Raw genomic sequence first — 12,828 nt, 5'->3', positions numbered from 1 at the left:
ATCAACTATTTTAATTGTTTTAAGTAATATTAATTTTAGTATTATTTTAAAAAATAAGATAGGTATATAAATAAAATAAAAATTATTAAAAGTCATGTTATTTTAGTTTTTAATTTAATTACAATTACATTATTAATTTTTAATTATTATATTATAAATGATAAATATATGAATTAACTGTAGCAAACTGAACTGTGGTTTTATTTTTTTCCGTTTTCCCACTTGTTAAAGGAGTATTCTGATATTAATAATGAGATCCATAAAAAATGTTAAAACAAGGAAAATAAAAATGAAAAAAAATAGACGAGATCCACCTAAAACTTTATCGTTGGAGAAAAAAAGATACATATGGATCAACCTATAATTAGTGTTAGCTGGAAAATGAAAATTAATTTACTCAATATTCACCTCTACTAATTAAATCAATAAGTATAAACAATACAAAACTATTAAATTCACTCCGTCTAATTAAAACGATGAGTACAAAAACTTACAGTTAAACATGTATAATATGCTCATATAAAAATATAATCTAATATAACTTACGGTTATTTGTTTCATCGTATCTCGGTTTCTCCCTTAAATAAAATAGTCGGAAGAGTTCCAGAAAATATCAAGAAACCTTAAAAAAGACTTTACTTTATGTTATTTTTTGGGAAACAGTTATAAAATCATATTTAATAAATGCAAACTTATTTTTTATCCACGAAATCCATCTTTATAGAACGCTTTTGTATTTTTCAGTATGCATTAAAAATTCCAATATATTTTTAACTTTATAGGTTACATTTAATAAAAATTACCCAAATGAATATAAATACATCTTTCTATATCATGTCCAACATATAAGTATATCTTAAATACATAAAAAATCAACAAAATTGTAAATAGATTAGATTATCTTATATAAAAATATATAATCTTATAGCTAACAAAATTTGACCAAAATTTTTAAAAGAAACAAATCCCGTGCTTTCAAAGTGCGGGTAAAATCTAGTAATCTTCTTAAAACACAAGATTCATTTCCTTACCAGTATAAATTATAATGATAGTATTATCTTGCAAAAGGCTAAGAATGAGATATTGTTTTATATAATACCTAGCCAAAACCATTCTATGTAACTATTTCATATTAAATATCATTACAAAATAAATAAATGGATCATTCCTTATATATATATATATATATAAATATGTTGTTTTGTGGGTAAACTAACTAAATATATATTGTAATGATATCATCCCACTATTATAATTAAAATAAGTTTGAGATATTTTATTTGTTGAAAAATAGACAAAATGATTTTTTTTTCTTAAATAACTTGATATGTTATAGATGATATAAGAAAACAGCAAAATAAGGTAAGATGAAAAATGGTAAATCTTCTATTTGACCAAAATTTTGGGTCCTTTTCCAAGTCACCCTGCAATTTGGTTGTATACTATTTTTATACATCCAAATGCAATTGATAACAATATATCATAATCTTTTTAAACAAAAGATTTATTTCCTTACCAATATAAATTATAATGATATTATTTTTGTGAGAGACTAAGAATGAGATATTGTTTTTTATACTACATAGCCAAAACCATTCTATGTAACTATTCTGTATTATATTAAAGATCATTACAAAATAAATATTAAATTATAAATAAATAAACAGATAACTCCTTATATATAAATGCATATAGAAATTAAGATTTACTAAAAAAAAGCAGTAATAGATTTTTTTATAAAATATGAAAACACTAATCAATCAAATTATCCCCCACTAAGTAGCCATATGAAATAAATATCAATTCATAATCAAGTACATAAATCTGGATAACATATATGTAATACAGACATGTATATATATTCACACTTCACCTATTGAGAACTCATATTGGCAAATAAACGTGTCCATAATGGCTTCACTTGGCTTGATCCTCTATCTTTCCTCGGTTCTTCTCATGAGCCTTTGTCAGCTTCCTACAGCTACTGAGGATGATAGAAAGGCAAGTCATTGCTGTTATATATATGTCTCGTTACCATATTTAACCATCTATGTTTGCCTTTGTTTTAGTGTATTCATCGTCATAGCATTTTGTTTTTGACGCATGCAGGTGTATATTGCTTACATGGGAGCTCTTCCTGAAAAAGCTTCTTACTCTCCTATGTCTCACCATCAGAATATCCTTCAAGAAGTTATCGAATCAAGGTTTTAAGACATGACTGAAACCTCTCTCAGCTTTGTTTCTTTTTGTTTACGTCATCGTCTCTCACCGGTCTTTTCTTTTTTAATTGTTCCGATCGAAGTTCGGTAGAAGATTCTTTGGTCAGAAGCTATGGAAGAAGTTTCAACGGTTTTGCAGCCAAACTCACTGAATCTGAAAGAGACAAGCTTGCTGGTGAGATATATGTTTATATAAAAAAAGATTAGGTAACTCACTATTATGGGCTATTTCAATGTTGATGTGTGATGTGAAGGCATGGATGGTGTGGTTTCGGTTTTCCCAAACACCGTTTATAAGCTGCTTACGACAAGGTCTTACGAGTTCATGGGACTTGGTGACAAGAGCAAGCATGTTCCTGAGGTCGAGACTGATATAATAGTTGGTGTACTTGACGGCGGAATCTGGCCTGAATCCAAGAGCTTTTCAGACGAAGGCATTGGCCCAATACCCAAAAAATGGAAAGGAATTTGCGCTGGAGGCACTAATTTCACATGCAATAAGTAAACAACATTTTCAATTTTCTTCTCCATGTTCTTGAGCGACAAGAAACGATTAAAAAACATGGACTAATCTAAATTGTACAGGAAACTGATTGGAGCACGACATTATGTGCAAGACTCAGCAAGGGACAAGGATTCACACGGGTCACACACGGCTTCAACTGCCGCCGGAAACATAGTAGAAGGAGTGAGTATGAACGGGTTAGCCAAAGGAACTGCCAGAGGAGGTGTGCCTTTAGGTAGAATAGCTATTTACCGAGTTTGTGAGCCAGCAGGTTGCAATGCCGCATCATTGTTAGGTGCATTTGACGATGCTATTGCGGATGGGGTTGATGTTATAACCATTTCCATTGGAGGTGGTGTTGTTAAAGTCGATGTTGATCCTATCGCTATTGGATCATTGCATGCGATGACCAAAGGGATTGTTACCACAGCTTCTTCTGGGAACGATGGCTCTAAACTTGGAAATGCAAGAAACGTTGCACCCTGGATCATATCCGTGGCTGCCGGTTACACTGATCGAAAATTTGTTACTACTGTTGTTAATGGAGATGCCATAGCCTTACCTGTAAGAAGTTTTTTTTTTCCTTTTTTTTATTACTTAAATCATCAGACTGACTAATGACAACAATCTCCTCAGATTAACTAAAATAAGACAAGTTAAATAAAAACTTCTTACAGGGAAAATCGATCAATGACTTTGACTTAGAGGGACAAATGTACACTTTGGCGTACGGGAAAACTGCTTCAAATAACTGTACAGAGGAGCAAGCAAGGTAACTTGTGACCCAAGGCTTGGCCCTAACTTGTATAAGGAACAGATGAAACGTCACGCGCTATGGATATAAACTTGATCTTCTTATATTGTATTTCTAGGAGATGCGCTAGTGGTTGCCTGAACACGGTGCAGGGAAAGATCGTTGTGTGCGATACTTGGAACAATGTTATGGAATCTAGAGAAGCGGGTGCAGTTGGAACCATCCTTCATATAAATGTTGTTGACATTCCTGGTCCTGATCCAATTCCGGTCGCAGTCTTAAATGATACCAATTACGAAGCATTTAGATCTTACGTGCTCACCTCACCGTAAGAAACTCTTCCATAATTAAACATAATTCTTTGGTTAATTAGATTCGTTAACCACATTCTTGTATATGAAACAGAAACCCTCGAGGAACTATATTGAGGAGTAAGACAGTTAAGGACAACGATGCTCCGTTCGTTGCTTCCTTCTCTTCTCGTGGTCCAAACACTCTCTTTAGCGATATCATGAAGGTACGTACACCACTCCTATAATTAACAATGTTCACATAATTGGGAGAAATTAATGATCAAAGTCTTGACATTAAAAGGTTTATATATAATATACATGCAGCCGGATATTACGGCTCCAGGGGTGAATATATTGGCAGCATATTCACCGATGTCTCCAACCGCAGTTCCTGGACAAAGCATGGATTACTATTTCATGTCCGGAACATCTATGGCTTGCCCTCATGTCGGAGGTGTAGCGGCTTACATCAAAACATTCCATCCTGATTGGTCTCCTTCTGCTGTCAAATCTGCTATCATGACTACTGGTAATTATCAAATATATTTATTTCCCTCAAGAAAGAAAGAACGTATAGTGATGTGAGCCTTTTAATTTTGTTTTGTTGTAGCTTGGCCAATGAACGCATCGAAAAATGCAGAAGCTGAGTTTGCATACGGATCTGGACATGTTAACCCTACAGCTGCAGTTCATCCAGGGCTTGTTTATGAAATATCCAAAGAGGATTACTTGAACATGCTCTGCTCTTTGGACTACTCAGCCAATGGGATTAGTATTCTCGCCGGTGGAGCCTTTACTTGTTCCAAGGAATCAAAGGTCAACGTGAGAGATCTCAACTACCCTTCAATGACAGCCAAAGTTTCAGCTTCGTCATCTTCAGATATCACATTTTCAAGAACGGTCACAAATGTTGGGAAAGACGGATCTACTTACAAGGCAAAATTGTCTGGGGATCCTAAACTCAACATCAAGGTTGATCCAGAAACGCTCTCTTTCGAATCATCAGGGGATAAGAAATCTTTCACCGTTACAGTCTCTGGCAACAGTCTTGCGGGTATTTCTGGTATTGTGTCTGCGTCTCTGGTTTGGTCGGACGGATCACACAATGTAAGAAGTCCTATCGTAGTGTATACTTAATTACGCTTTGACCCAAAACCCAGCAATATATAAAATCATGGGTTATATTTTGTTTCAATTAAACATATGTTACATTGTGTGCTCATTATATTGTGTTTCAATAAAAGCATGTGTTTTCATTTTAAGTCGATGTTAGAACTCACAGGTTATTTGAGTTAAAACTCAGGTTCTTTCAGTAATCAAGAAGGGATTCTGTATGTGACAGTTAATGAAATCAATGTGACGGAAACACTAATTATCCTTTCTTGAACTATCACCAGTTAACTTGCTAACTTCAGTAACTCCTTACTTGAACTTGCCCTTTTTATTACAATTATGAAACACGCTATTCACAAGAAGATTACTGGGATGCAGCTTTTCGCGTTGTGTGCTACCTAAAAAACAGTCATAGTCCATGCATACTTCTTTGCGTCAACACAGAGTTAACACTTTCAGCTTGGTGTGATGCGGACTGGGCCTCATGTCCAGTGATCAGTACCGTCTCAAATTAATTTTAGACTTTGTTCAAAAAATATATTAATCGTACATTTTATCAAATAATTTTAAAATTTAATAATTTTGTTTTATTTTTTTTAATTATAAACTTTAAATTTAGCATTATATCTAATATTTTAAAATTTTTTACCATAATTTATCTATATATTTTGAAAATTTCTTAAACATTTTATTTTTATATTTCGGGGACCCCGTTCGACCGTTCTACTTGCGCGTGCTGTTAGACGACCCTGCCAATGATGAATTGTGGTGTATGGAAACTGATTCTGCAAAGTTGAAACGTAAGAGAGAGTGAAATTTGATTTAATGCGTAAGAGTGGAAACTGATTCCGAATGTGAATGAGACCTAGTCATACGCTGATCTTTTATTTGAAACGTAAGAGTGAAAATTGATTATGATTGTGAATGATAACTTTACTATTTCAAAAGTGATTTCTAAATGTGTTAGTAAAAGCCTTCTTGTTGGAATCCAAATCTGAAGCATGTGACTAATTGGCTATAGACAAAGGACAGACAAAATAACTGTTACTAACAAAGAAATGAAAATATAACATGAAAACACAACATCGAACTCCTAAGTTTCGTTAGAAATCTGACTTCCAACAAAACATGAATATACACTCTTAAAGTCCTCACTCCTTGGTGGGTCTTCAGATTTTTAAAAAACAAAGTGTAATTTTGATACACACGCAGAGAGGTAAAACTAAGGTTTATACATTAATCTGCTCTTACCGATTTGATTCAATCTATAAAATCTTATGATTAAACATTCCTCTTACCTCCTCTAATCTACATCTCATGTATGCTGCTATGTATGTGCACTGTTTCGTTCGATGCTAGGAAATTATTACCGGTCTTGGTCAAATTCTGGCGAGAACAAATACATTATATACATTTTTACTATTGATTTCATCCAAAAAACTCCAATGTCGATGTTTCTCATACTATTTTTTTTTTTTTGAAGAATGTTTCTCATACTGTTTTTTTGAAAATTGGCTTATGTTTCTCATAATGTTGAACCATCAGAAACAATTCATATGTAGAATATTCTAAATTTTCACGAGTTATGAAAATGCTAAGTGGGTCTCTTGTTGGCTTTTGTGTTCGTGGTAAGAATCATTTTTCTGATAAAATGTGATTGAACAAAAAAAATATATGTCGAAACTCTTCTTACTTCTCATCATTGCCTCGAATTCTGGCTTTATAAATTGTCTTAATCTATTGTCTAATTGTTTTGTGGTCATCAATTAAATGATTGAGATATCAAGATAGATTATGTATCTAGAGTTTTGGAAAAATATTCAGATGATTTTCAAAAATACATATTATTTGGATCTATATATTATAGTACCTTATACATTCAAGCTTGTGGTTAAGTTATTGACGTGTCATTACATTTCTAAATTTTATTATCTCATCAAAACATTAGAAAGTGGCATATAGTATTTTACTAAATTTGGATTCTTCTCATATATCCCGTATATATAAATAATTGTCGCTGTTGCCAACCACTCCCTCTCTCCATCCCAGTTGCACATGCAAACACAGCCACAGGCTAATTCCCTGCAAACTCACGTTAGACCATGATTAACCCAAATTTTTAAAGTAGTATTTTTAATTTCGGTTAAGAATCGTTTCTAAGAACCTCAAATTAAGAATCCGGATTAATCATGTTTTTGTTAGTTAAACAATATTAACTTTTTTTTTGTTAACAAACAATGCTAACTATTTTGTAATTATTACTTGTTAAATATTCCACTAGGTAATTTTTTTTGGGAGTACAATTACACAACTTCCTCTTACAGTTTTTTTTTTCTTTTGTTTTTTTTGGTAAAATGTTAAGATAACTTCCTCATACAGTTATACACAAATCACATTTTAAGCTCTAAAGGTATTCAAATTACAACGTAGTTTAATATATTATTTGTATAATTATGTGGGTATTATGTCATCCAATCTACATCAACTCATAAGTCAACTATTTTAATCGGTAGCATTTTAAAAGTTTTGTTGACTAAACTATATGGAACTTATGTGGTGTATTAAGAAGCAATCATGTTTTTTTCAAAATTATAATATTATTGTCAAAATAATTACCTTACCAGAGCACGTGCCGTTTAGGGACAACAGATTAGCTCAAAGCCTCAAACAGAGTATGGAATCAACATTGCTTCTCGTGTTGGCTTCGTCACCTGAATTGTTTAGTTTTTGAATTAAATACTTTTTACAATCGTGTCATTATACAACGACATATATATATTTGTAAATACAGCTGAAATCTATTTGTTTTCAACAATATATAATGGATAATTTCAAACGAAAATATACAAAGATATGGTTGAGAAAAAACAAAAGTACCGTGCAGATTATTCTGGAGATTCGTAGTTTATTTTTCCTTTGAAAGGAATCGTCCACAAATATAGCTAGACAAAACGTTAACTGTATCTAGAAAATGCACAACAGATATACGAAAATATTATTCAGATTTTTATATTTTCCCATAATCCAAAACATGACAAGAACAGATATCTTGTTGGATGTTTTCCATATCTTATGCGAATAATCAAAAGTAGAACAAGGACACACAACTCACAACATCCTAAAAACTGAATGAATTTAATTTTAGTACTAAAATAAAATAAAATATTTTGAAAATAATGGAATTTAGCTAAAAAGCCTGTTTTCATCCAGAATATTTAACATAATATCCTTTTACAAATTTTCCAATTAAAGAAAAAAAAAAGCTTTTAATAATAAAATTTGAAATCTAAAGGGAAATATAAAAAGAAAGAGAGAGAGAAAGGAAAAGGCGCATGTGATCAAGCCTCCACCGTAAAAGCGAAGGAAAAAGAAAAAGACTCTCTCTCTCTCTCTTCCGGCGATTTAGTTCAAATTTCGCAACCGTGCTCCGCCGCAGCCTCCGCCGAATCTCTACGATTCGCGACCTTATCTCCGCCGCAGCTGCTAGGGGACTTACTATGTAATCTTCCGACGTAAATCAGGACATTGAGATCTGTCGATTTCTCCTCAAATGCTCGCGAAAAATCGCCTGCCGGGAAGCGGCCACACTACACCCTCCCCTCCGGGGTCTCCCCGCCGCTCTCCTCGTTACCGTCGGTCAAAAGCCTCGGGTCGCTTTCCCACCGTAGTCCAGCCGAATCGGACCCTCGCTCATCGCCTCTCGTGGCTCATCGTATCGGTTCTCCTCCGGCGTCAGGGGGTTTTCCTATTCGCCCCTCTAATCTACATCTCGTGTATGCTGATTTACATGGGCACCGTTTCGTTCGACGTTGGTCCCATCATAAGGCATCGGTCTCCGCCTGGATCCGTCTACAAAAGCCCCCAGCTTTACGCCAAGCTCCGCCCTGAGATGGACGCCGATAACTCCACTGCTGATGCGGTTAGTTCCTCGTGAATCATTGAACAAAGGTTTACTCTTTAGCATTGGGAGTTTTAATATTTGATTGGTTAGATAGAAACCAACTACAACATGCTATTCTTATTCATTCATGTATCATCAATGTTGTTATGGTATACATCTCAGATATCAACCATTTGGAAACATTCCTATAAAGGTGTCGAGTGGAAGCCGTACGTGAACAAGTCCACTGGAGGTAGCTACTTCAGTAAGCTGTAGAGTTTTTGAATCATTTATTGTCTGTTCATTGGAGGATCATAATCTGATTTTTTTTGCTTTCAATTGTAGCCTTGCCGGAGTCAAACGGTTACATATATGTGGAGGCAAACGGGGGTTTGAATCAGCAGCGGACATCGGTAGGTTTGTTGATCTTTTTCATGAATGCATTTCGCTCAATCATGTCTAGGAGTCTTGTTAAAATGTCAAAGTTGTTGACTTTTCTCAGATATGCAATGCGGTTGCTGTCGCAGGCTATCTTAATGCAACTCTAGTGATTCCTAACTTTCACTATCACAGCATATGGAGAGATCCGAGGTTATATAGTGCTTTCTTGTGAAAATCTTAGTCTTGACGTGTTGTTTGTTGAAGCAAAACCTATCTTTTGTAAGACTGATTTCTAACGGAGGGTTTTCTTTCAGTAAATTTGGGGATATCTATGATGAAGAGTTCTTTGTCAGTACCTTAGCAAATGATGTGCGGGTGGTTGACACAATTCCTGAATATCTAATGGAGCGATTTGACTATAACATGACAAATGTCTACAACTTCAGAGTCAAAGCTTGGTCACCTATTCAATATTATCGGGACTCGATCTTGCCGAAGCTACTTGAGGAGAAGTAAGTTGCAGTTTGTTCTTTAGAAGATCGTTTTCATATGCTAGTGTTGGTTACGCATACTTCTTAACAGGACAGTTAACCACCTTATTCTTTTAGTGAAAGAGATGTTTTGGGTCTGTATGGTGTTTTTCATTGAAGAATTGTTGTCTTTTCATGGCGCAGGGTTATACGAATATCCCCATTTGCAAATAGACTTTCGTTTGATGCTCCTAAACCTGTACAGAGACTTAGATGTTTGGCGAACTACGAAGCCTTGAGGTTTTCAGAACCCATACTAACCCTAGGAGAAACACTGGTGAAGAGAATGAAGGAGCAGAGTGCAAACCACGGAGCAAAGTACGTATCTGTACATCTGCGCTTTGAAGAGGTTTGTTCTATGTAAAGGAGAGACTTCTCAAGAATCCCCACTGGTCTTTATCATGACTATAAAAAAATTTGAATGAGCTTTTTGCCAGAGGTGAGAGATATAATAAGCTATTTATACATGTTGCAGGACATGGTAGCTTTCTCATGCTGTGTATTTGATGGTGGCAAGCAAGAAAAACAAGATATGATTGCAGCAAGAGAACGAGGGTGGAAAGGAAAATTCACAAAACCAGGTCGTGTTATTCGACCTGGTGCTATCAGACAAAATGGGAAATGCCCGTTAACTCCTTTAGAGGTACTCTCATCAATTCGTTTGTTTCTGGACACTGCTACTACTATACAATATATTAGCATTCTCGGAATATATGTCAAATGTTAATCATCCATCAGAATAGCTCCATAAATCCTTGTGGCAATAGTGTGACTTGTTCTGTTGGGTGAGCACTGAGCACTAGTGTTGTTGTTCTGTTTGGTTTATACTTTTCTTGTAAACCGTTCAGGTGGGTTTAATGCTTAGAGGAATGGGTTTCAACAAAAGCACATATATATACCTTGCATCTGGTCAGATATATAATGCGAATAGAACGATGGCCCCGCTACTAGAGATGTTCCCGAATTTACAAACAAAGGAGATGCTTGCCTCAGAGGAGGAACTTGCTCCATATAAGGTCTGTCTTTTTCCTGCTGTTTGTTCCAAAGTATTAGTTGCGTGGTCAATTATTTCTGAGTTCTGACTTGAACTCTGTGTTTAGAACTTCTCTTCCAGAATGGCTGCAATAGATTACACGGTCTGTCTCCACAGTGAGGTATTTGTGACCACACAAGGTGGAAACTTTCCTCACTTTCTCATGGGTCATCGAAGATACTTGTTCGGAGGACATTCCAAAACTATTAGACCAGACAAGCGAAAGTTAGCAATCATCTTTGACAATCCCAACATTGGGTACTCACCTCTTTCTTCTACTCATTCAAGCTCCACGTTTCAATATTTGCATTGTTTCGTTTTTTATTCACCATACCAGTGTTGCTCTTATATTCTTCTGAGCTTTTTGCGTTTGATTTCTTCTGCAAACGTTAAAGTCTGTCGCATTGTTATCCCTTTAATGCTGAAACGCTGATTTTGTTGTGTTTTGTCCCGGCAGATGGCGGAGTTTTAAACGTCAGATGCTAAACATGAGATCTCATAGTGACTCAAAGGGGTTTGAGCTTAAAAGACCTAATGACTCCATTTACACATTCCCTTGCCCTGACTGCATGTCCCGTAGGAACAAAACAACGACCCCAGATACTAGGCCACCTTCTGCCTCCTGAGAATACATGTTCATTTAATTGCCGGTAGAGTGGTGTTCATTCCTGTAATTCTAATTCTTTCAAATCAGAGTGGACTTGGGGACTTGGCCGGCCCATAGTTTTAGGGGGAAGCAGCTGGAGGGGCTGCAAAATCGTCTATTTATCTCCGGGAAGGGTGGCCAAGGAGTAACAGCCACAACATTGTTTGATACGTTTTGACACATTGAAGCTGATGCACTAACAGGAGAGAAAATGAAGGTTTAGTTCAATCCCTGACTGCTGCTGGTGGGAAAAGATTAGACAGCGTTTGGATATTGTTTTTTTTTTGGGTGTTTTGTGATTTGAAGCGTTTGCGTTTTGTACATTGTGTAAACGCAGAAGTGAGAGTCTTTGGTGTTATTAGGAGATATATAGACACGGGCAGGAGGAGAGCAGAAAGCTGCCTTGAAAGTTTTGTACATTGGTTTGGTTAGAGAGACCATCGTGTCCTTTTTTTTGGGTTTATTGAAATTCTTTTGTCACAGGGTTTTAATTGTCTACATCATATTCTTGCGAGGTGAATATTGTTGAGGAAATAAACTCCTAATATTGATTTAATTCTTTCTTTTACTCCCAATTTGTTTCTTCTTGGTCGCTGTGGTTCTTTTCTTTAGATAAAATTCAGTAAAGTGTTACAGTGATTACAGATTTGAGTTCACAGTAATTAAACGTTGAGTAAGTCATAAGAAGTATCTAGAAATCATAAACAGAGGTAGAAGAAAGATTTGAGAAACAATTGACCATTGGATACAGTTTTTTTTCTCTAATTGTCTTTTAACCATTGACTCCACATCCCTTGTCACTGAAGCTCTACGGTTACATAGCAACTTATCCTCTTTACCAACTTAAAATGCCGACTCCTTGGAAGATTTTCATCAAAACCTATAGAATAACCTTATATAAATACAAAAAATGTGTATTTTGATATTAGTACACTACGTAAAATCTAGCAAAATAAGTTTTATTTTATTTTTTAGTAAAAAAATTAATAACAACTTTTGGTTTATTTTAAACATCACATCACAAACAACCTATTTCGTCTCATGTAGCAATTATAAATTTATAAAGCTTCTCTAATTTAATAATTTATTTATAATTTTCAGGTTTTTTGTTTGTTTTTTTATAAGGAAATCATAAGTTCAAAATTTCTGTGAATCTTGGAATTGAAAAGATAAAGAAAATAAAAAGAAACAATTATTATTAGGGCAAGCATTTCGTTTTGTTATATTTTTCAGGTTATTACTGTTTACTTACATAAAAAGTTGTCTTTTTAACGCTTAACTCTATTTATTTTAATACATACATCTTTTCATTTGTAGGTTCTTGTTGCACAATCTCAAATTATAATAAGGAGAACCATTTTATAATGTAAAAAAATATTTTAAAATAATTAAGAATTGCATACCATTTTAGATCCAGTGAAAAAAATAAAAACTCATTTTTTTCAAAGACCTTTTATTTATATTATTTCGATTT

At 34.5% G+C, this 12,828-nt stretch overlaps 2 protein-coding genes across 2 annotated transcripts; both read left to right on the top strand.

Moving 5' to 3' along the window:
• Nucleotides 1-1,124: 1,124 nt before the first annotated feature.
• Nucleotides 1,125-5,137, top strand: LOC103827584 (subtilisin-like protease SBT4.2). Its single transcript, XM_009103098.2, has 10 exons — nucleotides 1,125-2,001; nucleotides 2,110-2,204; nucleotides 2,303-2,394; nucleotides 2,474-2,720; nucleotides 2,805-3,288; nucleotides 3,402-3,496; nucleotides 3,597-3,806; nucleotides 3,884-3,995; nucleotides 4,096-4,300; nucleotides 4,382-5,137. Exons 1-10 carry the CDS (start codon nucleotides 1,912-1,914, stop codon nucleotides 4,906-4,908), a joined length of 2,157 nt encoding a protein of 718 aa, XP_009101346.2. The 5' UTR covers nucleotides 1,125-1,911; the 3' UTR covers nucleotides 4,909-5,137.
• A 3,053-nt stretch (nucleotides 5,138-8,190) lies between these two features.
• On the top strand, nucleotides 8,191-11,922 carry LOC103827583 (protein ESMERALDA 1). The gene is made up of 10 exons (XM_009103097.3): nucleotides 8,191-8,803; nucleotides 8,948-9,017; nucleotides 9,110-9,177; nucleotides 9,267-9,355; nucleotides 9,460-9,657; nucleotides 9,820-10,024; nucleotides 10,151-10,318; nucleotides 10,524-10,691; nucleotides 10,776-10,966; nucleotides 11,166-11,922. The coding sequence occupies exons 1-10, from the start codon at nucleotides 8,435-8,437 to the stop codon at nucleotides 11,332-11,334; spliced, it is 1,695 nt and encodes a 564-aa protein (XP_009101345.1). The 5' UTR covers nucleotides 8,191-8,434; the 3' UTR covers nucleotides 11,335-11,922.
• The last annotated feature ends 906 nt before the right edge of the window (nucleotides 11,923-12,828 follow it).

Source organism: Brassica rapa, chromosome A06 (genome assembly GCF_000309985.2).
Source record: "Brassica rapa cultivar Chiifu-401-42 chromosome A06, CAAS_Brap_v3.01, whole genome shotgun sequence".
NCBI lineage: Eukaryota > Viridiplantae > Streptophyta > Magnoliopsida > Brassicales > Brassicaceae > Brassica > Brassica rapa.
This window is presented reverse-complemented; position numbering and strand designations above follow the sequence as displayed.

Coding starts and splice junctions, on each gene's coding strand:
- LOC103827584 (XM_009103098.2), top strand. CDS start 1,912: ATGGCTTCACTTGGCTTGATCCTCTATCTTTCCTCGGTTCTTCTCATG. Junction 3,807..3,883: donor TCTTACGTGCTCACCTCACC/GTAAGAAACTCT, acceptor TATATGAAACAG/AAACCCTCGAGGAACTATAT. Junction 4,301..4,381: donor ATCTGCTATCATGACTACTG/GTAATTATCAAA, acceptor GTTTTGTTGTAG/CTTGGCCAATGAACGCATCG.
- LOC103827583 (XM_009103097.3), top strand. CDS start 8,435: ATGCTCGCGAAAAATCGCCTGCCGGGAAGCGGCCACACTACACCCTCC. Junction 8,804..8,947: donor ATAACTCCACTGCTGATGCG/GTTAGTTCCTCG, acceptor TATACATCTCAG/ATATCAACCATTTGGAAACA. Junction 9,356..9,459: donor AGCATATGGAGAGATCCGAG/GTTATATAGTGC, acceptor GTTTTCTTTCAG/TAAATTTGGGGATATCTATG.